This window comes from Arachis ipaensis, chromosome B2 (genome assembly GCF_059453495.1).
Source record: "Arachis ipaensis isolate K30076 ecotype BB chromosome B2, ASM5945349v1, whole genome shotgun sequence".
NCBI classification, from domain to species: domain Eukaryota; kingdom Viridiplantae; phylum Streptophyta; class Magnoliopsida; order Fabales; family Fabaceae; genus Arachis; species Arachis ipaensis.
Genome location: NC_142437.1, coordinates 88,690,850 through 88,717,468, shown reverse-complemented (window position 1 = coordinate 88,717,468; position 26,619 = coordinate 88,690,850). Strand labels below are relative to the sequence as shown.

Below are 26,619 nucleotides of genomic sequence, written 5' to 3'. Positions count from 1 at the left end.
AAGCAAGCTATGGTCATCTTGTAAATCTCAGTCAGGCGGATATAGAATGGTTATGGAGTTTTCGAATATTAATAATAAAATAGGGATAGAGATACTTATGTAAATCCTTGGTGAGAATTTCAGATAAATGCATGGAGATGCTTTCGTCCCTCTAAACCTCTGCTTTCCTGCTGTCTTCATCCAATCAGTCTTACTCCTTTCTATGGCTGGCTTTATGTAAGGACATCACAATTGGCAATGGCTACTTTTGATCCTCTCTGGAAAATGGTCCGATGCGCTGTCACTGCATGGCTAATCGTCTGGAGGCATCACCCTTGTCAATGGCTGCATCCCATCCTCTTGTGAAAATGGTCCAAATGCTCTGTCACAGCACGGCTAATCATCTGAGGTTCTCGATCATACTGGAATAGGATTCACCCTCCTTTTGCGTCTGTCACTACGCCCAGTACTCGCGAGTTTGAAGCTTGTCACATTCATTCAATCCCAGAGTCCTGCTCGGAATACCACAGACAAGGTTTAGACTTTCCGGACTCTCATGAATGCCGCCATCAATCTAGCTTATACCACGAAGATTCTAATTAAGAGATCCAAGAGATACTCATTCAATCTAAGGTAGAACGGAAGTGGTTGTCAGGCACGCGTTCATAAGGAATGATGATGATTGTCACGTTCATCACATTCAGGTTGAAGTGCGAATGAATATCTTAGAAGCGAAATAAGTTGAATTGAATAGAAAAACAGTAGTACTTTGCATTAATCTTTGAGGAACAGCAGAGCTCCATACCTTAATCTATGGAGTGCAGAAACTCTACCGTTGAAAATACATAAGTGAAAGGTTCAGGCATGGCCGAATGGCCAGCCCCCAAACGTGATCAATAGATCAAAATATAATCCAAAGATGTCTAATACAATAGTAAAAAGTCCTATTTATAATAAACTAGCTACTAGGGTTTACAGAAGTAAGTAATTGATGCATAAATCCTCTTCCGGGGCCCACTTGGTGTGTACTTGGGCTGAGCTTGAATGTTACACGTGCAGAGGCTCTTTCTGGAGTTGAACGCCAGGTTGTAACATATTTCTGGCGTTCAACTCTGGTTTGTGACTTGTTTCTGGCGTTTAACTCCAGACAGCAGCGTAGAACTGGCGTTCAACGCCCTTTTACGTCATCTAAACTCGTTCAAAGTATAGACTATTATACATTGCTGGAAAGCCCTGGATGTCTACTTTCCAACGCAATTGGAAGCGTGCCATTTTTAGTTCTGTAGCTCCAGAAAATCCACTTTGAGTGCAGAGAGGTCAGAATCCAACAGCATCAGCAGTCCTTCTTCAACCTCTGAATCTGATTTTTGCTCAAGTCTCTCGATTTCAGCTAGAAAATACCTGAAATCACAGAAAAATACACAAACTTATAGTAAAGTCCAGAAATGTTAATTTAACATAAAAACTAATAAAAACATTCCTAAAAGTAACTAGATTCTACTAAAAACATACTAAAAACAATGCCAAAAAGCGTATAAATTATCCGCTCATCAGGTATGAAGGTGAGGTATATGGAATTGATGGTTCTTGAGAATATTGATGTTAGAATGGTGGTGGCTCTAGGTATGATTCACATGGTTGTTGGTATGGTGGATATGGATTAGGATCATATGGAGGTGAATGGTGGTACGGGGCTTGTGAGTAAGGTTGTTGAGGGCTATGTTGAGGGAATGGGTCATATATGTGGTGATTGTGGTTGAAAACCACAATGAGGGTCACCACATCCATTAGATTGGTATGCATTAGGAGTTGGATTATACCTATAAGAAATCGGCGGAGGTTGTTGCCAAGAAGAGTATCCATATGCTTGAGGCTCCTCCCATCTTTGATCCCAATTCCTTGATGCAAACCTCCATTGAAGCTTTCATTTTCATTTCCTACAATATAGTTTGAACCAAACTCATAGCCAAAGTGATGAGAATTCATAGTGGAAAAGAAAAATAACAACAAAAACTAAGAAGAGATAAACAAAACAAACTCCTAAATCAAAACTAGCAAACCAACAAAAAGCAAACTATTCACACTATTCACATATGAACAATAACCAATAACAAGCACATTGCAATTCCCCGGCAACAGCGCTAAAACTTGAAAGTGATAATTTTTGTTGGTTTAGAATTTCTCAATAGAAAAAGAGAACTTTGTTGTAAGCATAGTTCCAAACCAACTAATAACTCTCCATCAAAGTTTAAATTTGGTTGTCACAAGTACAAACTCCAATAAAAATAAACTGAAGTATTTAAACCCCGGGTTGTCTCACAAGGAATTGCAATGAAATGATCAATTATTGGCTATGAAGGAACAAAGGGGGTTTGCATATAAGAAGACAAAAATTTAAATGGCAAGAAATTAAAGAAAACAACCAAAGATAACAAATAATAAAAAGAGGCATTCATGGCAAGGATTGAGAATCAAGGCTTTCTATCCTAGTCATTAATCATCATACAATACTTAACAAGAGCTAATCCTATTTAGTCATCTCCAACATCGGAAGAAGGTATAATGTTATCTTCACTTGAGAGAAAGTCAAATAAGACTAGTTAATCTCAATCCAAAAGTCCTGATCAACTCACTAATTGAATTAGCAAGAGATTAGAGCAATGGAAATAATATTAACTAACAACTCCAGATCACCAACATGAGTTGGGTATTAATGACTCAAGATTGCCTGATTTCTCTTTCCAAGCCAAGAATGCTCAAAAAGCTACTCTAAACCTAAGCCAAGCATTTTGTCAAACACTTGGAAGGCATAAAAAGAAAGCATGGTAAAATTCCAAGAATAATAAAATCTACTACTACCAAATGCAAGAAATTAACATTAATAACTCAAATAAACAACAATAACATGAAAACATAAAATTGCATTAAAGAAAATCCCAATCCAACAAGAGTGCATCAACATAAAAGAGGCATAAAAAGGGAAATTAACAAGAGAACTAAGAAGAATAAAGATATATGAACAAGAAATTATAAAGAAAATAAGATGAAAACAAGAATTAAACCTAGATCTAAGAGAAAAATTAACCTCATTCTAACCTAATTCTAGAGAGAAGGTGGACCTTCTCACTCTAGAAACTACCTAAAGCATGATCCTAAGCTAATCTAATTGCTCCCCCCTTGTCCAATCTTCAATTCTACATCAAATAGCCTCAGAAATGAGTTGGATTTGGGCTTGAAAAGCTCAGAAATCGCCCCCAGCATATTCACTTTAATGAGGTCTTGTGATTAGTGTCACACATGCGCGTGGTCGACGCGTGCGCATCGCTGGCAAATGCCCTTCTCACGCGTACGCGTGGGTGACGCGTGCGCGTGGCCTTGAATCTTCCAAATGCTCATTTCTTCATGAATTCTCCACTTTGCGTGCTTTTCTCTTCACTTCTTCCATCAATTCCTTGCCTTATGAACCTGAAATCACTCAACAAACATATCAAGGCATCAAATGGAATTAAAGTGAATTAAATTTAGCAATTTTAAGGTCTAAAAAGCATATTTTCACTCTTAAGCACAAGTTAGGGAGAATTACAAAAACTATGCTATTTTATTGAATAAATGTGAGATAAGTTGATAAAATCCCCTAAATTAAGCACAAGATAAACCACAAAATTGGGGTTTATCACATGCTCTCAAATTCTTTAAGCAACCTGACATTATCCTATAGTTCCTCATCTATCTTTGTTAATATAATGTTAATCATTTGTTCCTCGAAAAGTTGTAAGTCTATAGGATGCAATAAACTAATCAGAAAGAAAATAAGGCACAATATTAAATATGTATTTCACATTTTCAATAGGAACAAAATTTGTGCAGATTGAACTAACCTTGACATTGCTTAGTTCTCTTGTATGAATATAACACATCATCATAAAGAACATCGTAGCATTATAGCCAAACAACATAAGGTCTAGCAATGTTAATCAACAACAGTAGCACAAAAAAAAGGTTTCGAACATAATTTGTAAATGCCCAAGTGCTTGCCTCTATGATAGCATTATTAAATTCTTTGTCATCTTACAATAATCCTAATGGATAACATGCATCCTTGAATGTTTCGTATACGACACCATCAACGGCATGCAGATCAAGAAAGCTCAGGCAACCTGTTTGTACATTTAGTAACAATCTCAGGTAGTAGTCTTTCCCATTTTCACGTGTCACATGTGTCAATCTGCCAATTGAGAAACGTTGTTTCCTTGGCTTCCACATGGAAATATCATCTTTCTAAACAAATTTGTTTGGAAACTCGGTATATGTTAATTTCCTCCTATCAGGGAATAATCTATTTGCAAGCATCCATGCTAAAATTTTTGTTAACTTCCTATCAATGACATCAACAATGTTTTCATGATCCTTACAAACTACTAGATGATCATTGGGCAAGTGAAATAGAAGCCTAATAACTGACGGTTCCTTCAATTGTATGTCAAATCCAAATATCCTCAAGCTGCTTCACATGCAGATACGTAGTGACAATCATAATAATTGTGTATCTCATCAATTACCTGCATACTATTAAATTGACCTACTTACTGGTAGAAAGGGGCAATTACTCGATCATTTTCCTTGTGAACAAACTTGAATAGATACTTGATTTTTATGTTTGGCACGTATGCTCAACGTTTACATGACAACCATACTTCAGCAACAAAGATGGATTTTAAGGCACAATGTATGAATTGTTAAGAGTCACATTTTTCTTATTGATTGTTCGGCCATTGCCAAGTCTTCTATATTTAGGAACTCTAGCATCGTTAATTATGGTCCTCGTCCTAAATGGTTTTGGATAGAACTTTGAGCACCTTTCATTCAACATGCATGGGCTAGTAATGTTATGCTTCCCACAAGGTCCATGGACCATAAACTTTTCAACCGCTACATGAAGCTTAGGACAGGTTGACTTATCCAGGATTTCAGCTGATATGAGCTTGTCGATATGTCCGATAATCTTGGCTTGAATAGCGGATGTATGAATAGCAGAATGTGAGCGTCTGGTAAATCCCATTTCTCAAATTCTACAGTGCATACATCTACAAATTGATTAACTAAATTTAATAAAAAAAACCTTTTGATATTTTGCTTATTAGAATATGTAATTCACTTACATGCTACAAGCAAACATCGATTTTTCTACGCTTTTAAAGCGTGGCAAAAAGTTAAAAAAGCGTAGCAATTATATAAATGATTTTGTTGGTTTTACTGTGCATTCATCGATTTTGCTGAATTAGTTTAATTTTATAAATGATTTGATATTGGAGTTGATTTGATTTTGAAAAAGATTTAATATTGGAATTGGTCTGAGTTTGGAAAAGATTTGAAAAGAGTTTGAGAAATGGTTTGGTTGGGACCTTTGAAGGGTGGCATAATCTGAATTTTAGAGGAGATGCTGCCAAAATTTTTATAAAAACTGAAAGTTTCATTTGAGGTGCTTATTAGAAAGATTTGGAATTTTTATGAATTTATAATTTGATTTTGAGTTATTAAGGAAATGATTACATTTTGAGTTTGATTTATTTAGAAAATGATAAACTATGTTTTGAGTTTGAATTATTGATGAATGAAATGGGAGGATAATGAGGATTGATTTTTCAAAGTATGATTTTAAATGAATTGAATTATATTAAGAATGAATTTGAAAATGAAATTTTATTTGATTGAGATACCTGGACAGTAGCAAGGATTGTGGTTCGTCCCGCTTGCTCCGGGTCAGTGATTGAGATACCTGGGCAATAACAAGGATTGTGGTTTGTCCCGCTTACACCTTGTCAGTGATTATGACGCCTGGGTAGTAGCAGCAGTAGTGGATTATTCCACTTTCTCCAGGTTGAGTCTTTAAACACCCACCTGGGTAGTAGCAGCAGTAGTGGTTTATTTCACATGCTCTGGGTTAAGCGAGTAATAGCAATGGGTTGTGGCTCAGGCCCACTTGCTCTACGATGGGTTATTTCTGTCCAAGGTTAGCTACCAGGATATGTCGGATTGGCTATATAACCAATAGATGATATCATCAGCCATAGGACAGGCATACATCATATGCATTTGTATGTTTTACTTGAGTGTGCATTGTTTTTGTTTGCCTATTTGTTTAACTATGCTTATCTGCTATTTGGCCTACTTGCTGTATTTGTATCCTATCTGTGTTTTCCTTGGTTGTATTGTATGTGTGTGCAACTGAGAGATCCCTCATGCTGGTGGTGGTAAAGCTGGGGGTTGTTTTCTTGATGTGATTCTTTGATTGTTGATTTGATTGAGTTGCTTGGGCCGGAGGTCGTGGTTGGTTTTTGTTTGAGGTTTCAGTAAAGTATGAAAAATCAAGCTGGTTCAGCATAGACTTAATGAACCTATGCTTGGAACATGTTGGTCATTCATACAGTCTAGGAAACTTTTTAAGATTTTCTTATAAGAAAAGAAAGGTTTTTGGTTTCTAGATAATTAAATATTAATTTTTGAAAAGGCTTTGGATTTTGGATTTTTGAATGTTAAATCGTTGGTTTTCAAAAGATTCATAAGACAACAATGATCACTGAGCTTGAAAAAAAATTTTCGTATTAAATATCTTCTTATAACAATTCTAAAAATCCGTAGTGAGACCATGTGGTATTGTGATTTGGTTCTCACCCCCTACAGCTTTATCTTTTCAGAAATTGGATGAAGAAGCTTACGAAGAGTTTATTTGCGTTTTACTTATTCGATATTGTTATACTAGTTTAGTTATTATTTATTTATCCCTCGCCATTAATATTGTATCTTGTAAAGAGGGTTAGGAGTTTTGATGGTTATGTTTGTAAGTTATGGTATATATATATATATAATTGGTTGTGATTGATTTGTATGTATGTAAGTGCATTTTCAAATAAAAAGTATTTTCGGTTTTTCAAAGAAAATAGCGATAGGTTTCGAAGTAAAGGCTCATATCTTATTATTATATATATGGAAGTCGACGTAATAGTCTTGCTATCAGAGTGGCGTAGTCGAAAGCGTGACATTCTAATAATGAGGGTGTTACAAAGTACAATGGCAGTCACACTTGTACTAGAACCACTAAGATGGATTGCAACACAATTGCAGAAGTAATAAAGCCATTAATAGAGGTTGACCCCTTTATAAGGGTGAAATCACTAAAGTTCAGTCGAAGTTTAATTTTACCATAAGTTATCGCAATGCATAGTTAGCAAAGTAAAAGTGAGAAAAAATTTTGTTCGGAAGTTTTAAAGCTTCTTATGAAGCTTTACCTAGATAGTTTGAAGCTATGTGTCACAAGGAGCTATCAGTAGACATTCATTTCAAAACTATGCTTGTGCACCAGGGGATGTCTTGGTTCCTGATATCCAGGTATTACATTGGGTCTTCTAGAATTATTACTCCCTTGTATTAGAATATTCAGACACTACAAATCAGTTGTACAGATAAACGAGACTCACTTGTATGAAAAATATAAAGGTTGTCTGTTAATTACAGTTTCACAAAATCAAATAACATTATCGTGCCTATTGCAGTTGTCATTATAGAGGGGAGATTTCTAATACATGACACCTTTTTTTCAGTAACTTGTGACAATATGTGGTGATACGAGATAGTGTGGACCTTATCACTGGTTAACATGATTCTATTAGATCAACCATTGCTTGCAATAATGGAACTTGATCACCTCCTAAAATTTTTTATGTTTTGCATCAAACATATAAGATCCAATATATCCAAAATAATTAATAAAATTTAAAAATATCTAAAAGATAATTCTAAAAAATATATCTAAAAAGTATATGTTTTATCGGATTTCTTTCCTAATGTACAAACTGTATGCAAAAATATAATTAATAATTTCACCCAAAAAGAATTACAATTTATATTCACATACAAGGCTACTATAATTAATAAAGGTATACTAATATCTAATTTTAATTAACATATAATTAATATTAATTCATTAATTATCCAAAATATACTAAATTTATTTTTAAAAAAATCACAATTATATTTAGCTTTTAACAATAATTAATATAATTTAAAAATACCTAAAATATTATTCTAATAATTATTATTAAACACGCCCAAAAATGGACCATATTTAATTTCTTCCCTAATATACAAACTATATCAATTCAATAACATTAACTAACTCGCTAATACAAAATATCTAAACACAATATATTATAATACTATCATTTAATCATTATAAATAAGATTAATCTATAATATTATCATTTTTATTTTTACTAAAACATAAAATTAAAAATTATTACTTACATAATTAGGATGATTGTGATAATTAACAATGTAAAAATTTACGACAATCAACATCTTTTATTCTAAATCTCCTAGACATTGCTTACTTCTTAATGTTGCCAAGGGAAGAAATTTGTTGTTGCTTTCTTCTTCTTGTTTATCAGTTTGAAAGAACACAGATAAAAAATGTAAATATGTGAAGAGAGATTCTCAAAATAATATAAGAAAGAGCTATGAGTGTAAGAGATTTAGGAGGGAGAAGAGTGAAGTGCAGTCCGCCAAGAGCGAAGCTTCGTATGTTCCAGGGGAAGCAGTGCCCCCCCTCCCCAAATTTGTTTACAAGAATAAAAAAATCAAAGAGTGGCTCCCTGGAAAAAAAGTAGGCCTCCCCCTTTAGAAAAAATATGCTATCCTTAATTCCATTCAAGAAATGGATTGGAAAGTAGTGTGTTATTTGGGCTATGGATAGAGGGTCATATGCTTAATTAAAAAAAAAAAGTCCTAATCCATATTAAAAGTAAAGAATCTAAAAAGGCAATAACAAGAAGTCAACAAATCACTTTTTCCGTTCTTCCCTCTTCTTTTAATCAGAAAACAAAACATTACTTCATATTTCCATTATCATTACAACTTAGAAGATAGTAAGTAGTCTTTGGTCTTCTATTATCATCTTTCATTCTTCTTTCTTTTGTAAGTTATTTATTTTATTTGTTTTTATAAATAATTTATATATTTATTTATTTATCTAGTTTATAATATTATAATAATAATTTAGGTTTTTGAAAAAAATTAAAGATGATAATCACGTAATTATAATGTTATCTTTGTATTGTTTTTAATTTTTTTCTCATTATTAATTGTTTGTGACATTGATATTATTGATTTGCAAAAAATAAAATAAATTGAGTTTAGTTAAGTTGCATAATATTTATCTTATTATTTATGTAAATTCTTAATTGTAGGAATTTAGTTGAATCATGAGCAAGATGAAAATAATAGATACTTTTTTCAAAAAGACTAGCTAGAAGAGTGAAAATGTTTCTAATGTTGTTACATCAACACCAACCTCTTCAATACTTGAGATATCAAACATGAATACTTTAGCTCCTCAACAAGATAGTTCAAAGTCAAAGTTCCCACAATTTAATCTTGAACAAATGGAAGTATGTCATTTGGTAAGAGTCCAGGAATTCGACCAATGATTTGGAAGTTCCATCCAAGTAAAAGAGATGAAATTCGTCGAGCTTATCTTAAAGCTAGACCAAATCAACCAATACTTGATAAGTATCCATTCTCGAGCGATACAAGTCATCGTCGTCATTTTCAAGCTTCTTGGTTTGAATTATATCCTTCATGGTTAGAGTATTCTATTGAAAATGATGCTGTATATTGTTTACCATGCTACCTATTTGCTATGGAATCTTCAATCAATACAGGTTCAAATGCTTTCATTGAAAATGGCTTCAGGAATTGGAAGAAGGTAAATAGTGAAAAAGATGGTTCTCTTTTGAATCACATTAGCAAAGGCCCCAATTCGTTCCATCATAGGGCAACGAAATCATGTGATGATTTGATGAAACAATCATAACATGTTGATACACTTATGAAATGACAAACATCAGAGGAAATTGAGAATAATCAACATAGACTTGGAGCATCTATTGATTGTATTAGATGGTTGACTTTTCAAGGTTGCACTTATAGAGGCCATGATGAAAGCTTGAGTTCAGATAATCGAGGTAACTTTATTGAATTGTTAAAGTTTTTGGGTTCTTACAATAGTAGTATTCAGAAGCTTGTTTTGGAAAATACTCCTAGATTTGCTAAATATACTTCAAGTGATGTTCAGAAAGAAATTCTACATATTCTTGCTACAATGGTAAGAAACTCAATTAGAAAGGATATTGGAGATGTCAAATTTTGTTAGAAAGGATATTGGAGATGCCAAATTTTGTATTATCATTGATGAAGTTCGTGATGAATCTAAAAAAGAGCAAATGGCTATTGTTTTGAGATTTGTTGATGTGGATGATTTTGTTCGTGAACGCTTATTTGATCTTGTACATGTTAGTGATACTAGTGCCTTGACTTTGAAAAAGAGTTGGTGTCTGTGCTTTCTATTTATAATCTCCAAATTAAAAATATTCGAGGTCAGGGGTATGATGGTGCTAGCAATATGAGAGGGGGAATGGAATGGTTTACAAGCTTTATTTCTCAATGATTTCCGACAAGCATATTATGTCCATTGTTTTGCTCATAGATTGCAGTTAACACTTGTGGCTGCTTCAAAAGAAGTACTTCAATTTCATGAGTTTTTCACACAATTGACTGCTATTGTCAATATTATTGGTGCATCTTGCAAACGACATGATCAACTACAAGAAGCTCAAGAAATTGAAAATACAAAATTAATTGCCAATGATGAGTTAAAAACAAGTCAAGGTGCAAATCAAATTGGCACTTTACAAAGAGCTAGAGATACAAGATGGAGTTTTCACTTTCATTTTATTTGTAGCTTGATAAGAATGTTTGCAGCTACTCATACCGTTCTTAATAACATTATTGATGATGGTACAACTTCTGCTAAAAGAGGTGAGGCTTATGGTATCGACAAAGTGCTATCCTCGTTTGAATTTGTTTTTTATATTTGATGAAGGAAATTATGGGGATTACTAATATTTTGTGCCAAGCATTACATTAAAAATCTCAAGATATTTTAAATGCAATGCATGCTGTTTCCACATCAAAACTACTTCAAAAATTGAGGGATAATGGTTGGTGCAATTTACTTGAGATTGTTAAGAAGTTTTGTGAGAAACATGAAATTCACATCCCTGATATGAGTACACAATACACGGTTGGAAGAGGTCGATCTCGTCAACCAAAGATAACAATCAAGCATCATTATCGAGTATATGTGTTTTTAGCAGCAATTGACTCTCAAATTCAAGAGTTAAATAGTAGATTCAATGAGGAAACCATGGAGCTTTTGACTTTAAGTAATGCTTTGTCCCTAAAGACAATTTTAAGTTGTTTAATATTCAGAATATATGCAAGTTAGCTGAAAAATTTTATCCTTCAGATTTTTTCTTATCAAAAAAGGATTCTTTTGAATGCTCAATTGTAACATTATGCATTTGATATACCGAATCATCTAAAAGATGTTGGGACACTTTCTGAGTTATGTCAAAGATTGAAAGAAACAGAAAAATAAAAAACTTATCATTTGGTTAATAGACTGATTCGCAATGTCTTGACTTTTCCAGTATCTACAACAACAATAGAAAGAGCTTTCTCGGCAATGAAAATTGTTAAAACAAGACTTCGGAGTAAAATGGCAGACGAATTTCTTGCAAATAATTTAGTCATTTACATTGAAAAAGAAATTGCAGCTACTTTCAGTACAAATTCAATAATAGATGACTTTGAATCAAGGAAAAAGCATCGAGCTCAATTGTCTATGTAAGTTGCAAATTTTAATTTATTTCACCTCTAATAATATTGTTACTAATTTTTTTATTGCATAAATTATGGTTGTGATTTAAATTATTTACATGAAGGTTGAAGCATAATACATTTTTTTAATAATTTTGCAGGAAACGTCTAAAAAGAAATTGAATAGTATTTGAAGATTCTAAAAACAAGTATGTAACAACTTATATTTACAATATTTGAAATTAGTTTTGAGATATTTGTGTTTAATTATTTTAATATACGGTATGTTCAGTTATCTTATAAAAAGTAAATTTTTAAGGTTTAGTTGTTATTTTTAATTAAAATTATATATAGAGTTATTTTTAACTTTTTTTTGTTAAAATAAAAAACTAAAAAAGATATTGACCCCTAGTAAATATTGTCTAGCTTCGCCCCCTGCAGTCCGCTGTATGAAAGACACATATCTTAGGTACCAAAATCAGACCATTCAATTTGTGTACCTAAAGTGAACCGTTCGATTTTTATTTCTATGACCATTCGATTTACTTGCAGCTGTCCTCCACAATAACATTAAACATGCAACTCTTTAATAACATTGCATTACACAATGCCAAGCTCCATTTTAAAATTCAAAAGTATATATTTACAAATTTTGCATTTTTCATTTTTTCTTATAATTTATTCAGAAGATGTTAATCTACATATTATATTTTAAATATAAATTATTAATACAAAATATAACAAATAAAAAATGAAAAATTAAGTTACCAAAAAACCTTTTAGGATAAGTTAATATTGAGGCACTCAAAAGGGAGCAAAAATTTTAGCTGAAAATTCTAGAAACTCCTCCGACAATTGAATATAAAGTATAAACCCCCTCTAAAACCCTACCAGCCGAAAATCCTACGATTTCTTTACTGAATCAACCCCCCTCCCTCTCTCTCTCTCTCGTGTTTCAAATGGCAAAGCGCCTTGTTCCTCTACTGAATCGTGTATTGGTTGAGAAAATCATCCCTCCATCGAAGACCAACACTGGCATTCTTTTACCAGAGAAGACCACCAAGGTCTTAATTTATACCCATTTCTCCTTTACTTCTTTATCTCAATTATATATTTTATTTTTTGTCTCAAAATTTCTTAATGCAATTTCTTTCTGTTCCCACTTTCCGTTATGTTAATTATTCTCAACAATACCACTATGTTTTTTGTTTAGTTGATGCCCCTCGGGCACCGAACTTTTTAAGAGAATTGTTATTAATTATTATTATTGGATCCATGGTTATCTACACAAATGTGTTGGAACTTTTCCTTTGTTTTCCCGTAATTTGCCATTGGAAATGTATTCCTCCTATTATTTTATTTTATTTTATTTTTTTTACTGTACCTGTATTTATGTTTCTCTTATCACAACTTAATTGTTAGAGGGAGAAAAGTTAATGTTAGATTGATATGATAGGCTAGAGAAAAATAGCAAACATTTTTGCACCCCAATTTGATGAAGAACGAATTATTGTAGGATCAATTTGTGGTCAAATGCTATAAATCAGTAGTAATCCATGAAAGAGTTTCCAAACTGTGAAATACACTTGTGAAAGTTGATTATATGTCCTAATTCTGGGTTTGATTCTCATAAATGTCTTTCGCTTGTTGCTTATCGTTCTCTACTCTTATAGAATTCTGCTCCACATTGATGGAACAAAAATGTTTTCCTAGTTCAAAAGTTTCCTGTGCAATCAGTGTTAGTGTTACGTATTTTTAACACAGGATTTCTTAGTATATTTTGTGTTGAGTGCTTCTTGATCGAAGTACATTTCATGACTTGGCGATTGTCGTTGAGGGAAAAATTGTTTCCCTGGTTCAAATTTTTTTTGTGCAATCAGTATTAGTGTTATGTTCTTAACACGGGTTTTCTTATTATTAAATACGTCCAATTTGTGTGGAACTCTTGCTTGATTGAAGTGCATTTGATGACTTGGTGACTTGCTTTAGTTGAACTCGGGAAAAGTTATTGCTGTTGGCCCCGGTCTTCGTGGCAAGGACGGGAACCTAATTCCTCTTGCCGTGAAGGAAGGCGACACTGTCCTTTTACCTGAATATGGAGGAACAGAGGTGAAACTTGCTGACAAAGAGTAAGTACATCTTTTGTACATTCCATGTTCCATTTATTTCTTTGATTGGCACTCTTACAGTTCTTAATTTCATATTTTTGCATGGCTTGACACATTCGATGTGATAAGCTTTAAAATGCCTTTTTAAGTTTTTTTTTTTTCTTCCGGCATATATTCGTAAAATAAAAATGTTGAGTAATTAGGTTTTAGCTGCACTTTTGTCCAATTAATTTTTAGTGTTTTCTGCACTTTTGATTCTTAACCTGATAGGCTTGTGAAAGGTTTTCTTTTTTTTTAATTTTCAGTATTTTCTGTTTTCAGAATTTTGTAGAAAAAAATAAAAATAAAAACAAGGGAAAACAAGATTCCATTGTTTTCATTATTTTTCCTTTTTTCCCCCCACAAAGTCTTGAAAACAAAAGATCTTGAATGTTGAGGCCTCTTAAAAAAGTCGGGAATTTGATTGAATTTTTTCCACAAGGACAAATATGGCAGGCAATTGTTTACGCATTAAGGTTAAATTTATTTTGCACGAGGGGGCATAAGGCTTTCACTTAAGCTATGTTTGAACACTGTTTCTAAAATAGAAATATGAATACAAAAAAATGGGCTTAAAAAATTCTTGTATTTCGTGTGTTTCTTAAAACTTGGATAGGAAATATATGTACGTATTTGCCTCTTTGTTTCTATCTCTACCTTTATCTCTATATTTCAATTTCAAAAGCATAATTCAAACAACCACGGAAGCTTTAACCTTTGGATAAAATTGGCCGTTCACACTGGCTATATTCGTCATAGTTGCAACAACAGCTGCTGATTTTATTTTAGATTATGATTTATTTATTTATTTATTTATCTTTTACTCTTAGGTATTACCTGTATCGAGACGAAGACATTATGGGGACACTCCATGAATGATAGGGCCGTTCTCGTCACCCATTTAGAAGCTTGCTGTAGCAACTATGTATGTTACACTTTCTGCGAGCAGTTTACATTCTCTTCTAATTTTAATATATCAAATGTGTATTTTGTTAGTAGGAACCAAATAACTTATGGTTTTAATTTTAGTCCAACTTTCTATAATACATTTGGAGTTTTGTTTTAAATTTAGGAACTGTTATGGATACCATAAATTTCCTGTTTGCTAATTTTGTTGTTTTGGCTCATTGCTCACTTGATTGCATACATTGCCTTTATTTGAATGTTTATCCCCTTTATGTTTATCTCTCTTCCCCTAATCCTCTCTTGTAGGATGAAAAACAATTGCGGTTAAATTTGTTTGTTGACTTACACTGTGAAGGTTAAATGGTTAATAGAAATGCAACAGACAAAACTAACTCATGATACTTAGCAATTAGCATTGTATAGTAGTATAAAGAATAGGATTAGGAGTGTGAATCGGTGAGTGTATGTAAAGGAAGGTGTAGTACATGTACTGTAAACTCAGAATCATACCCAACTCATTCAGTTTCATTTCTTCACTCATTTTTCTCTTGTGCAATCTTCATTGATCAAACACCACTTTTTATCACAAGTCTTGAAACTCTAATATGGTATCCAGAGCCAGTAGTTAACATCATGGCAGTGATCCACACCAGTGCTTCCACATGCAAATACCTTCTACCTATCATCATTGATAAGATGAACGAGAACAATTTTCTCACATGGCACCACTCTGCCAACATCACGGTTGGAAGGTCACTTTAAGAAGGAAAAGATTCTACCTCAATGCGTAGATTCTGGAGATGCAATGAAAACCTACCAAAGTAGAATTAGATACAATATAAAGAGTGGAAACTTGAAGATCTTTCACTCATGACATGGCTTTTGGCATCAGCGCACTCTAACTTAAAGAACAAGATAGTGCATTGCAACTCTTTTTATGATAAAAATCAAGAAGTTTTCACTGCCTCTTTTAGAGCTAGAGTACCAAGTCTTAAAGCCCAACTAAAATTAGTAAAGATTACTTGAGTTATGCAGATGAATATCTTACTAGAATTAGGCATTTAGTAGATTCTTTGATAGCAATTGATTGCCCCGACTCTGGAGTTGATCATATTCAAACCATCATTGATAACCTTACCGAGGAATATAAAGACATCATCTCTTCTTTATCTCCCTCTTGCGAATTTATTACAAGAAAAAGTTTAGGGGACCAGCAATTTTGTTAAATTCTGGTCAGCATGTAACCAGCAAAGAAAAGTGAGCTATTGGATGAAATCTCACATCAATCTCACACCATTAAAATCATCATTGATGGCTATTTGATGGCTACAAATCATAAAAGTTGCTGGCCCCTAACATTCCTCTTTATTACAATCACCAGTACCTTATAGCCAGAATTACGAGATAAGTATCTTCTCAAGAAGAGGTGGTGGTGGACGTTTCACTAGAGGTGGCAAATTCAACAATACTACTACTACTATGTTGACTTTATATTGCTAATGGATATGGACATATGGTATTACAATTTCTAACACAGGGTCTTCATGAACTTGGGATCTTATTGTCCCTCCTTTTAATGCTACTATCCTAGGCAGCAAATGGGTGTTTGCCTTGAGAAAAAAAAAAGCCTCAAAGTCAGATTCTTAGATATAAGGCTAGACTTGTGGCTAATGGCTTTCATGCCAGGGAAGTGGTTGATTTTGATCAAACCTTTAGTTTTCTTGTTAAACAACAAACTATTTGAATTGTAATAACCATTGCTCTTTCTAGAAGACGATTCTCTTGTATCTTAAAGAAGTTTGGTTTCTCTAGTATTAAATTTGATCCTTCTTTATTCGTTAGATATATAACTCAGTCACTTTCTTAGCATATGTAGATATATTAATTACAGTTGACAATTGAGCTAAGCTTCAATCCTTAATTCAAAGACTACATTTTATCTTTTCTCTCAAGGATCTTGGAAAGTTCAACTTCTTTCTTGGATTAGAAACCGCTCATGTTGGCAGCAACCAACTCATGCTAACAGAAAAGAAATATATCGTAGGTTACCAGAACTAATATGTTGATGGCTAACTCAAGATTCTTAGCATTTTTTAGCCGTATCGGACCTATAGGAGTGTGAATGATATTTAAATGAGTGTAGGCAGCGTTTATTTTGGTGTATATGTTCATTAAGACATGGATACAGCAGTACATGTGTGGTGTTTGTTTGCAAAGACATAAAATCATTAAAGATATGGTCATATACAACCACCCATCAAAAGTACTCACTTAGGGAAACAATATTTTTTGCTTAACTGAAATAACCGGCCCCTTGAACATATATCATAATTCATTCGGAAATTGATCCTCTCCATTTTTCTTAACACTTGAGAGAATAAAGTGTGATCTCTCACCTTTAATTCTATAAGTGAGACCAAAAATAAATAAGAAAGAAAAAGCAATAAATGGTGAGATTAAACACTGGACACCATCCAGTCTTTTTCCACCGGAGAGAATCCACTCCCCATAATTTATAACCACATTCAGCTGTTCTGGCAGGACAAACATATTCTTTGATAAACACTTTAAATTTTTTTGGTTGACCAACAATACCAATGCGAGAAAATTACTTCTGGTTGGTAACATGCAATTTGCAGAAAGTAAAGGACAACGGAAGCTTCAGGTGATATTATCAATTTCCTTTCTTTCTTTCAATTTTTTTTTCTCTGTTGTGATTTTTGTTTGGGTGTGGCGGGTGCAAGTGCAACTGTCACTTAGATAGATACTCACGTTAGAGAGATTATTCCCGGAAGAGATTTTCCTTCAACAAATGCTTTCAGCAGCACAAGTGATCTCTCTGGCTGTGAAAAAGGAGCTTCATGAGATGCTCCTCTTATAGTAGCAAACGATAACATGTCACCATATACTTGTGTCCATCCAGCTACCTGAAAATTATTCAAATACTCACAATAACAATACGGATGATACTAACGGGTATTAAGGATATGTTTGCATTCTTTATACAACCATGTTACTTAATATTTATAAATAAAAAACAATCACTCATAAAATATATGTTGACATATAAAGTACATAAAAAAAAAAAAGGTAAACAACATATATATATTTATACAGAAATGTGGTGATTAATTTTTTGTGTGCATATAATATTTTTATTCTTCATAATAAAGGTGATCTAGTTTATATGTTCAATTTGGTGTTTATTACAGACATTTTTTTAAATTTAAAGTGGACAAGTGAGAAACAAGTGGAATCGGTTTGTTATACAAGTTTTATTTACTTATTTTGTTGATCCTAAAATTTGAACTTAAGATTTTTTACAAAAAAGAACAGAGCATTTACTATTTAATTATTATTATTATTAAAACTTAAAAGTGACTGTCAATAGACATATCTAATCTAGTAACAGTGGTGATAAAGTTGGTCCACAAATAAAAAGAAAGTTGTTTATTAATCCAGTAACAGTGTTAAAGTTGGTTAATAGTAAACACATTTTTTTAGACGTATAAATATCAATTTCGTTGACATAATATACCTGTCTTCCTCCAAACCATGCTCTATAAGACTCTGTTGTATTAAGTCCTAACTCCTTAGCCAACCCATTCACAAGCGTTCTTGTTCCCGTTAATGGCAGAACTGAATCTTGATCACCACTGCAGAAGAAAGGGAACACACATTATTTATGGTATCTTTCGTATTTAGAAGAAAAGAAAAAAAAAATGCTATTTGTACGTCACAATCTTATAAACATATTTATATCCACTTATGTCTCTTTTGATATTTTCTTTTCACTTTTTTTTTTCCTCTTCCCACTTTTTCTTCTTCATTTTGCAAAAGCTTTCTCATCTTTGATGCAGCATCTAGAAACTTTGAAAAACATTATTTACCTTTGGTGTGATTTTCTCAATTAGACTATTTCACTAGTTTTTGTAATGTTTTCAAAAGTTACATCTGATAAAATAAAATAAAAATAACTTTAATAGATATAGCTTAAACAAGCTAAATTAATAGTGTTTGTTAAAATTAATTTTAAGTTTTAAAATAATCATAATAAATTTAAATATAGTAAAAAAAATTCAGATACTAATATTAATGTAGAACCCTTAAACTAAAATTCTCCAAAATTATGATGTATTGTGTTAAATGTGATATATCAGCATGTGTAAATATTAAAAAAAAATAAACGAAATTCAGATACTAATCATTAATGTACTTTCCAAGTTTGTTTTTCTGTGAAAATGATGAAATCTACTTCCCAAGTTTGCTAGAAATGAATTTTTTATGCGCCAGTCACCGACAGAGTAATTCGTGACTATTAATATATAAAATTATATTAGATATTTTAATTAAAAAAAAAATATTTTTATTAGTACTCCTAAATTTGAAAAATAGAAAACACAATCATAACAACATTTTGTTCACCAAAAGCAAAATGTTAATTTGTACTGTTTGAAAACTCAAACACTTCTTTAAGTAGCGTTTGTTTTGAGGTACTGACACAAAACTTGAGAGATTAAGATTCAATATCATATTTGTTGGTTTAGAGACTGGTATTAAAATTTCTGTCTCTGTTTTCAAAATTTCAGTATTGCAATACCTTCAGAAAGTGAAGACACATGGACTAAAATTTTTAGAGATAGAAACTGAAATTTTAATAAAATTTTATACTTAAAATACATTCATTTCAATTAATTAATTTTAGTTTTACTCTTTGTACAAATTAAATTAAAATTTTATTTTTGTTTCAATTTCTGTCACTCACTTTGCACCAAACAGAATATTAACAATCTCACCAAACGCTAGTTAGAGTCTTTCAAACTACCCTTGTTTGATGTAATTTCTTTTCTTATATGGACTTCCACACTTCTAATTTCGAAAGTACTGAAATACCTAATTAAACAATTGTTTCATGCTTTGAGAATCTTTTTCCCTAATATTACGGATAAACATACTCTTCACAAACAAATAAAAAACAGTTGGATTAATGTTGTGAATATTTCCTTGGTTTTTGCTGTTCAATATTTGTTCTGTTTTAGGAGTTTAGGTTTGAGTTTTCTATATGGATATAAATAAGAGAAGTGTGAGGTGAATAAGTTATTTTTATAATTAAGTTTAATCAATTTTTTTATGCATCTCTTTTTTTTTAATTAATTTTTATTGTGTCAAAATAAATTATTAGACCAATTTAATTAAATTTTGTTATTAAAATTATTTGGTCATGTAATATTACTGTATAAATAATACAGCAAAAATAAATAAATGATAAAAAGAACAATGAAAAAGCTATTGATAGTCGTTAATAGGAATCAGCTAAGGGCATTATGTAAATAAAAGTTATACTTTCTTTTCAGTTTTTAATATTAAATTCAAAACCTTCAATTTTAGTAAAAAATTTTAATTGCTTTCTTATCAAGTGTAGTGACTTTTTTTTTTTTGGTTGAAAAAGTGTAGTGACTTCAAAACATTTGTTAATCCAACCATTATTAGTAAACATTAAATTCTGGGGTCCACAAGCAGGAATCATGGGAAGCTTGAACCGCGCTCCATGTAACCATTAACTGGACTAGTGGACTAGTGGTAGGTGTAATGTATGATGATATAATTAATTAATTAATTAAACTACTTAACATGATTATTATAGAAAATAAAGGAAAGTTTTACTTACCTGTATACTAGAACTCTAATACCAGACTTAACTAGTGTTCCTAGGATAGAAATGGTTGGAACCTCTAGATTCTGCATATCATATTTGAGAACGCTGTAAAACAAAGCAAATCAAATTAATAATAATAATAATATTAGCAAATCAAATTATTAATAATAATAATAATTCCTAATTAGGCCAAGTACAACCCAAAATAGTGAATTGAAATAGTGAAAATTGTACAAGTACAACCCAAAATTAGGCCACTCAATTCAATTTGACAGTAGAAACAACACTTAAGCATGCATTACTCATTAGAACGATGTTTATGATAAAATTTGAAATTAACGATGATAAAGTAAGTGTTGTCAAAACTTATAAGCTATGAAAATTGAAAAGATGGATAGGTGCTCAAAAAAAATCTCAAGAGTGAATTTGAAAGGCAAAAAACTAACTCGCTGCAAGTTGACCATCTAGTGATCCCTTCAAGCTTAGCATGGAAAGCTTGTTGCACATCTTTTTTATTCAAATATGTGATCGTTTCATCTTCCACACACACATCAATCTTCTCTCCCTCTTGCTGCAAGGCCAACACACACATTAACTGAACAAATTAGATACCAGATTTATCATTTATACTAATCATAAATTTTACTTCTTTTGTTCCAAATTATCTTTTACTTAGGCTAAATACACATGATGTATGAAATCTAAAATAAAAAGTAATCTAAACGATACAGTCACAAAACTACATATCTTGCATGAAAGAGTAATGCTAGAACCCAACACTATAACAATAAATTTCAACCAATACTATAGGAGATAGTCAAACAAGACCAATATAAAGTCCATTAGGTAGCGTTTGTTTTGAGATACGGGACAGAGACTAGAAGACTAAGACTCAAAGACTGATACTAAAATTTCTGTCTGTCTTCAAAATTTCAGTATTTCAGTACCTCCAAAAAGTAGAAACATAGAAAACTGAAAATTTTAGAAACAGAGACTAAAATTTTAATAACATTTTATACCTAAAATACTCTCATTTCAATTAATTAATTCCAATTTTACCCTTTGTGCAAGTTAAATTAGAACTTTATTTTTGTTTCAATTTTTGTCTTCCAATTTACACCAAACAGAATACTGACATTTATTTCAGTCTCTGTCTCTTAGTCTCAATCTCTCCGTCTCAGTCTTTCTGTCTCTGTCTTTCCACCAAACACTATTTTAAGGATGAGTTTTATTGGGTTTAGATTTCGAATATTTTTTTAAATTGAATTTCAGAATTTTTTTTTTGTTTTTAAGAGTTTTAGATGTTTTTTTCTTATGTTAACTATTAGTTGGAATATTGGCTGGTAATGTTAGCTTCCAAGACTTTCTTCACATGAAAAATGCAAAATAACATTTAATTTTCTCTAATACGATAACTAATTTAATTATAGACATAAGGGAGAACCCAATAATAAATTCTACAAAAAAAAAAAAGAAAGAGTAATAACAAATATTGTGAGAAAACAAAATTGATCAAAATGGCAAATAATTTGAAACAGGAAAAAAAAACAGTAATTATTGTTAGAATATATCTAGAGTATTATTATTATAGTTGTATTTCAAGCAACTATAAATGTGGTTTCTAGAGCATGGAGGTATATTTTCCATAGTAAATGCATGAAGAAACAATTACCACTTGGCTAAGTTGATTGAGCACATAAGCTTGTTGATCTGCTGCTGATAGGCACACATCAAGAGTGATATCATATGCATCAACATATCTCCCAACTTCTGTGGACACTATTTTATTTACGGCTGCACAAACCCCATTTAATGTTCCACTTTGAAGTTGTCTCCTAATTTGGGAGTAGTTACAGACTTTAGTGAACATTTCATAAGTTGAATCAGATATTAGTCCATGGGACCAGAAATACTCTGCCCTTGAATTGAAATCTGTGTTGAATTCCATAAGAGGGTTTCCTATCTGCAACAATTAAGTCCTAATCAAATTAGCATTTATTATGTCACATATATAGTTTAATTACTATCACTGAAGCTTTTGTCATTTCTGCACTCACTGCTATACCCTTGAAATTGAACTTTGTCTTGCTTTGAACAATGAGTTGTGCAAGTTGTGGTACATAGTGACCTGAAAATTTAATTATGAATTACACTAAATTGTTGCCTAAATCAATAATAATAATAATTCCTTATTTTTTTTAACATTGTTACTTTAGTTAAATGTACATTTAAGAACTTGAAACTAAGAATAACTCCAATAGAGTATCTTTAAAGTATCACTTTTGACATTTACAAGAAATAAATTCTTTTGAAATTGAAATTTGCATTAAAAAAAAATAGATGAAATGAGATTGACCTTAGTTTAAAAAGATCAAATCATTTTGATGAGAATCAATTAAATTTTGACACTTTGTATAATTATTTTTATTTAGTTTTATTTTTAATTCAAATTGAATAATTGACACCAAGTATTGGAGTAACAAATTTTACATTTAATATCAAATTATTATTTATAATATATGATTCTATATTAATATAGTGTTTTGTGAAATTCAAAATAAAATTAAAATAAATATTAGCATTGGAGATTTAAAGTAACCTTAGAAAATAACCCTTAATTAATGAGGAGAGAAAGTATTAGAGTAGTTTTGACTGCATTTATGGTATTGGTATAAATGAAAACGAAAATGTTTAGTAACAAAAAAGAATTAGTCAAAAATAGTCTAAATTTACCTCAACAATTAATAAAATGAAAATTCAACAATGAATTTAAAGTTTGGTCAATAAGTGTTTTAAGGGCATTAATTAATAAAACAATAAAAAAAGTTCTCACTGAAAATTCAAAGTTTTTATATTTCTAATAAAGAAATAATTTACTTAATAAGATAGTACCTGCATAACTCTCCCCTGTAATAAAGAAGTCATTGTTTTTGTACTCTGGGAATTTAGTGAACCAATTCTGTAAGAATACAAGATTATCCCTTGCTATAAAATAAGGGAAATCAAACCCTAATTAGATTCATGAAATATGATATCAAAATCTGAATACAAACTAAGATAAAAAGATTAAGAGGTATTAATAGCAATTCAAGTTCAACCAAAAGTCCAAACTCATCTAACTCTTTTAACAAAATAAAATGAAATTAAAGAACCTGTCATTTCATCATTAACATATTCATAGAAAGATTTATTGGCAGAGTAGGAGAAACCAACACCAGCCGGTGATTCCAAGTACAGCATATTTGCCTCTGCAACAAGCAATTTTGATTGAAATTAAAGGACATAAAAATGTTACATACTTTTAAAAAAAAAAAATTGGTATCTTTTCAGAATAACTGGGATTAAATTACCTTGGTTCCAACTATAATCATTCTTGAGAAGAACATTTTCGCTTGGTTTAAATGGACCATGCTCGACGAAAGCTCCGGCTCCAACAGAAGAACAGCCAGGCCCTATAGACACCAAATTTTACTTTGATATGAACAGGAACTTTCAGATTCAAAAAATCAAGGATTGAAAACAATGTCTTTGCCACAACAGTAAGTAACAAGTACTATTCCACCTGGTGAATTCGGCTAAATGAATCAAATGATTCAATTGCACTTTGTCATGAATCTTATATGAACTAAGCTATTTATAGTTATATCTCTTTTAACCAGTTCTGTTAGAGGTTTAGAGTCATGTTTAGATGCTGTATCTGATACAGAAACAATAACAATAGAGATCCATTTGATTGTAAAATCAAAATAAAGACACTTATTTTTTATAGAGAAAAAAATCTTGACTCCTTGAAAACGGGGACAAAAAAAATACCCATCTGACCATCTATGCCTCTGTATCTCCATATTTATTTATTTTTGAAAGAAAGAGCTCAAAACAATAAAGTGGCTTAAAGATAGCAAGCAACCTAGTCCAAAAGAAATAAAAAGAAAAGAAGAATCATACCTCCATTTAACCATAGAACCAATGGCTTGGAAGCAGGTTCAACTTGTGCTTCAGCAAAGTAGTAAAACAAAGATCTTTGTTGCTTCTCATCCACTGTAATATAACCAGCATATTGCTGGAACTTCACTGGTGGTTGCCCTGGCAAATTGGTTACCTTATCAGCTTCTGGAGCTGAATTCACTCCCACATTTATCTTTGCAACAACAACAACAATTATTATTGTTGCAATCATACTATGCAACTGGGGTATCATCATTGTAATAAGATCTGATGAGAACTTATTAGAATGATGTTTTTGTTTTGTGGTTTCCTTCCCCCTCTGTTTTTTTGTCTCTGTACGAGATGGGGATAAAGGTTGAATGCAAAGGAAAGAATATAATAAAGCCTTATATGTTAAGTGTATTATTGATATTTTAGTATTATCTTTATTATTATTTTTATTATTTTGTGCGTGTGAACTTGGAAATTTAAAATCCATGCCTCGAGTCAAATTATGGTGCTGTCCCTCATTACTTTGAGTGGATTTGGAGCTTGATTGTGATCTTGGATATTCAGGTTTCATTTGGTGCTGATTTGTTTTGTTTTCTAATACTAATTATTAAAGGCTATTGTTTTCTTGGGACATATGATGATTATTACACTTATTTTGAGGAGCAATTTGATGGATAATCATGTGTGCGTCGAATACTTACACTGCGAGAAGTGCAATTAGAAATTAGAATAATAATATGCGCTCTCTCTCTCTCTCTCAGTCTCATGTGACTCAATTTCCCTTTCGAGTTATATATAGTTGTACCTGTATGTAGAAAAATAAAATAAAAATAAAATAAGTGTGGGTCTACCTGAAGTCTGAACTCTGAAATAACTTTACAGCCGTATTCATATGTAGAAAATGTGAATCCTATCACATTTGAATTTGAAGCCAAATAAGGTTCGTAAAATAGAAAAAATATTTTCTGTTCTAAGAGTAAATCAAATAATTTATTTTATACTATTTATTTTTGTTTTGGATTAATTTTTTAGAATATGTGTATTTTTTTATAGAAATTTTAAAATTATATTATTCTACAATCGATAATATTTTAGCACCAAAAATGCTAATGTGGCGCATTTTGATACTTATTTCTCTTTTCTTCAGTTTTTTTTTTAAAATATCTTCTTTATAATTATATGAAAATTAATATTTAATAAACTATTCTAATTGTCAATAATTTTAATTGTCAATTATTATAATATAATTTATACATAATAAACATTTATATGATATTTAAATTAATAATTTTGTTGTGCACATGTGTATCAATTAGTATGAAATTGATATTTATATCAATTTTTATAATTAATTTCGTCCTACTAAAGATTATATAGTTTTTCTTTTATGATTTATGAGTTTGAGTTTTAGAGTCAAGGTAATTTTTTTATTTTTTAATTTGTAACTTTTTTTGTGTAACATCCTACCACATAAAACCTGACGCTATAGTCGTAAGTCAAAAGTGGCGAGACATTACGACACCTAAACTTAAAGGTACATACATAGTATTTGAAGGATAATAATATAGTTAGGAGCTTGTGAAAAAAGATGACAGAATAATAAGTGCATTGCACTCGAAATGTTAATGATATACAGAAACAACAGAAATATATATGATTCAAAAGGAGATCCATAATAAATACTAGTCTCGACCTGCGAAAATAAGGCCGACTAGAAAATATAATACAAACCAGAAGTAAATAAAATACGTGTTTTCCATAAATCAACTTTTGAAAAGGGTACAAGTATGTGATCAAAATGTGAGAATATAAATATAATAAGCACAAAGTACACAATGTAAAGAAGTCTTTGCGTCCCAAGAGATTCGATTGGCACGCTCAACGAGGTGCGTCATGTCTTGTATTTGAAAACAAAATCCGATAATGGGTGAGAATCCGAACGTTCTCAGCAGAGTAATAATTCCAAATAGTGATTATGTAAAAAGATATGAACCTGTTAGGCGATCCTAAACTCCAATCAACACAAGCTTCAAGCCTAGGGTTCTTTTCTAAACCAAACAGGGAAAACTCTAATAGATACTTTAAGTTTAACCTTTACTTGTCTTTTCATTAATAAAGTTCCTTAATACAATAATAATTCTCTCGCAGTTACAGACTAAGAATTTTAAGTTAAACAATTTATTCATCAGCCTTAAATCAACACCGCCATAATCTCTTTTCTATCTGTTAATCATCTCAATCTCTAAAGATTGTCAACTCGCCAAACTTGGCTATGATTCA

General features: G+C 31.5%; 3 protein-coding genes across 3 annotated transcripts; 2 read left to right on the top strand and 1 right to left on the bottom strand.

The window, feature by feature from the left end:
* Positions 1–9,424: 9,424 nt before the first annotated feature.
* On the top strand, positions 9,425–11,877 carry LOC107627370 (uncharacterized). Its single transcript, XM_016330209.1, has 7 exons — positions 9,425–9,758; positions 9,882–9,998; positions 10,156–10,325; positions 10,527–10,701; positions 10,795–10,851; positions 11,526–11,721; positions 11,856–11,877. Exons 1-7 carry the CDS (start codon positions 9,425–9,427, stop codon positions 11,875–11,877), a joined length of 1,071 nt encoding a protein of 356 aa, XP_016185695.1.
* A 614-nt stretch (positions 11,878–12,491) lies between these two features.
* Positions 12,492–14,968, top strand: LOC107628385 (10 kDa chaperonin, mitochondrial). The gene is made up of 3 exons (XM_016331078.3): positions 12,492–12,758; positions 13,684–13,823; positions 14,672–14,968. The coding sequence occupies exons 1-3, from the start codon at positions 12,654–12,656 to the stop codon at positions 14,718–14,720; spliced, it is 294 nt and encodes a 97-aa protein (XP_016186564.1). The 5' UTR covers positions 12,492–12,653; the 3' UTR covers positions 14,721–14,968.
* A 2,053-nt stretch (positions 14,969–17,021) lies between these two features.
* LOC107625437 (serine carboxypeptidase-like 45) lies at positions 17,022–24,925 on the bottom strand. Its single transcript, XM_016328070.3, has 10 exons — positions 24,349–24,925; positions 23,754–23,855; positions 23,556–23,651; positions 23,296–23,388; positions 22,461–22,531; positions 22,076–22,366; positions 20,850–20,974; positions 20,416–20,508; positions 18,286–18,403; positions 17,022–17,674 (listed from the first exon to the last, which is right to left on the bottom strand). Exons 1-10 carry the CDS (start codon positions 24,908–24,910, stop codon positions 17,516–17,518), a joined length of 1,710 nt encoding a protein of 569 aa, XP_016183556.2. The 5' UTR covers positions 24,911–24,925; the 3' UTR covers positions 17,022–17,515.
* Between the last annotated feature and the right edge of the window lie 1,694 nt (positions 24,926–26,619).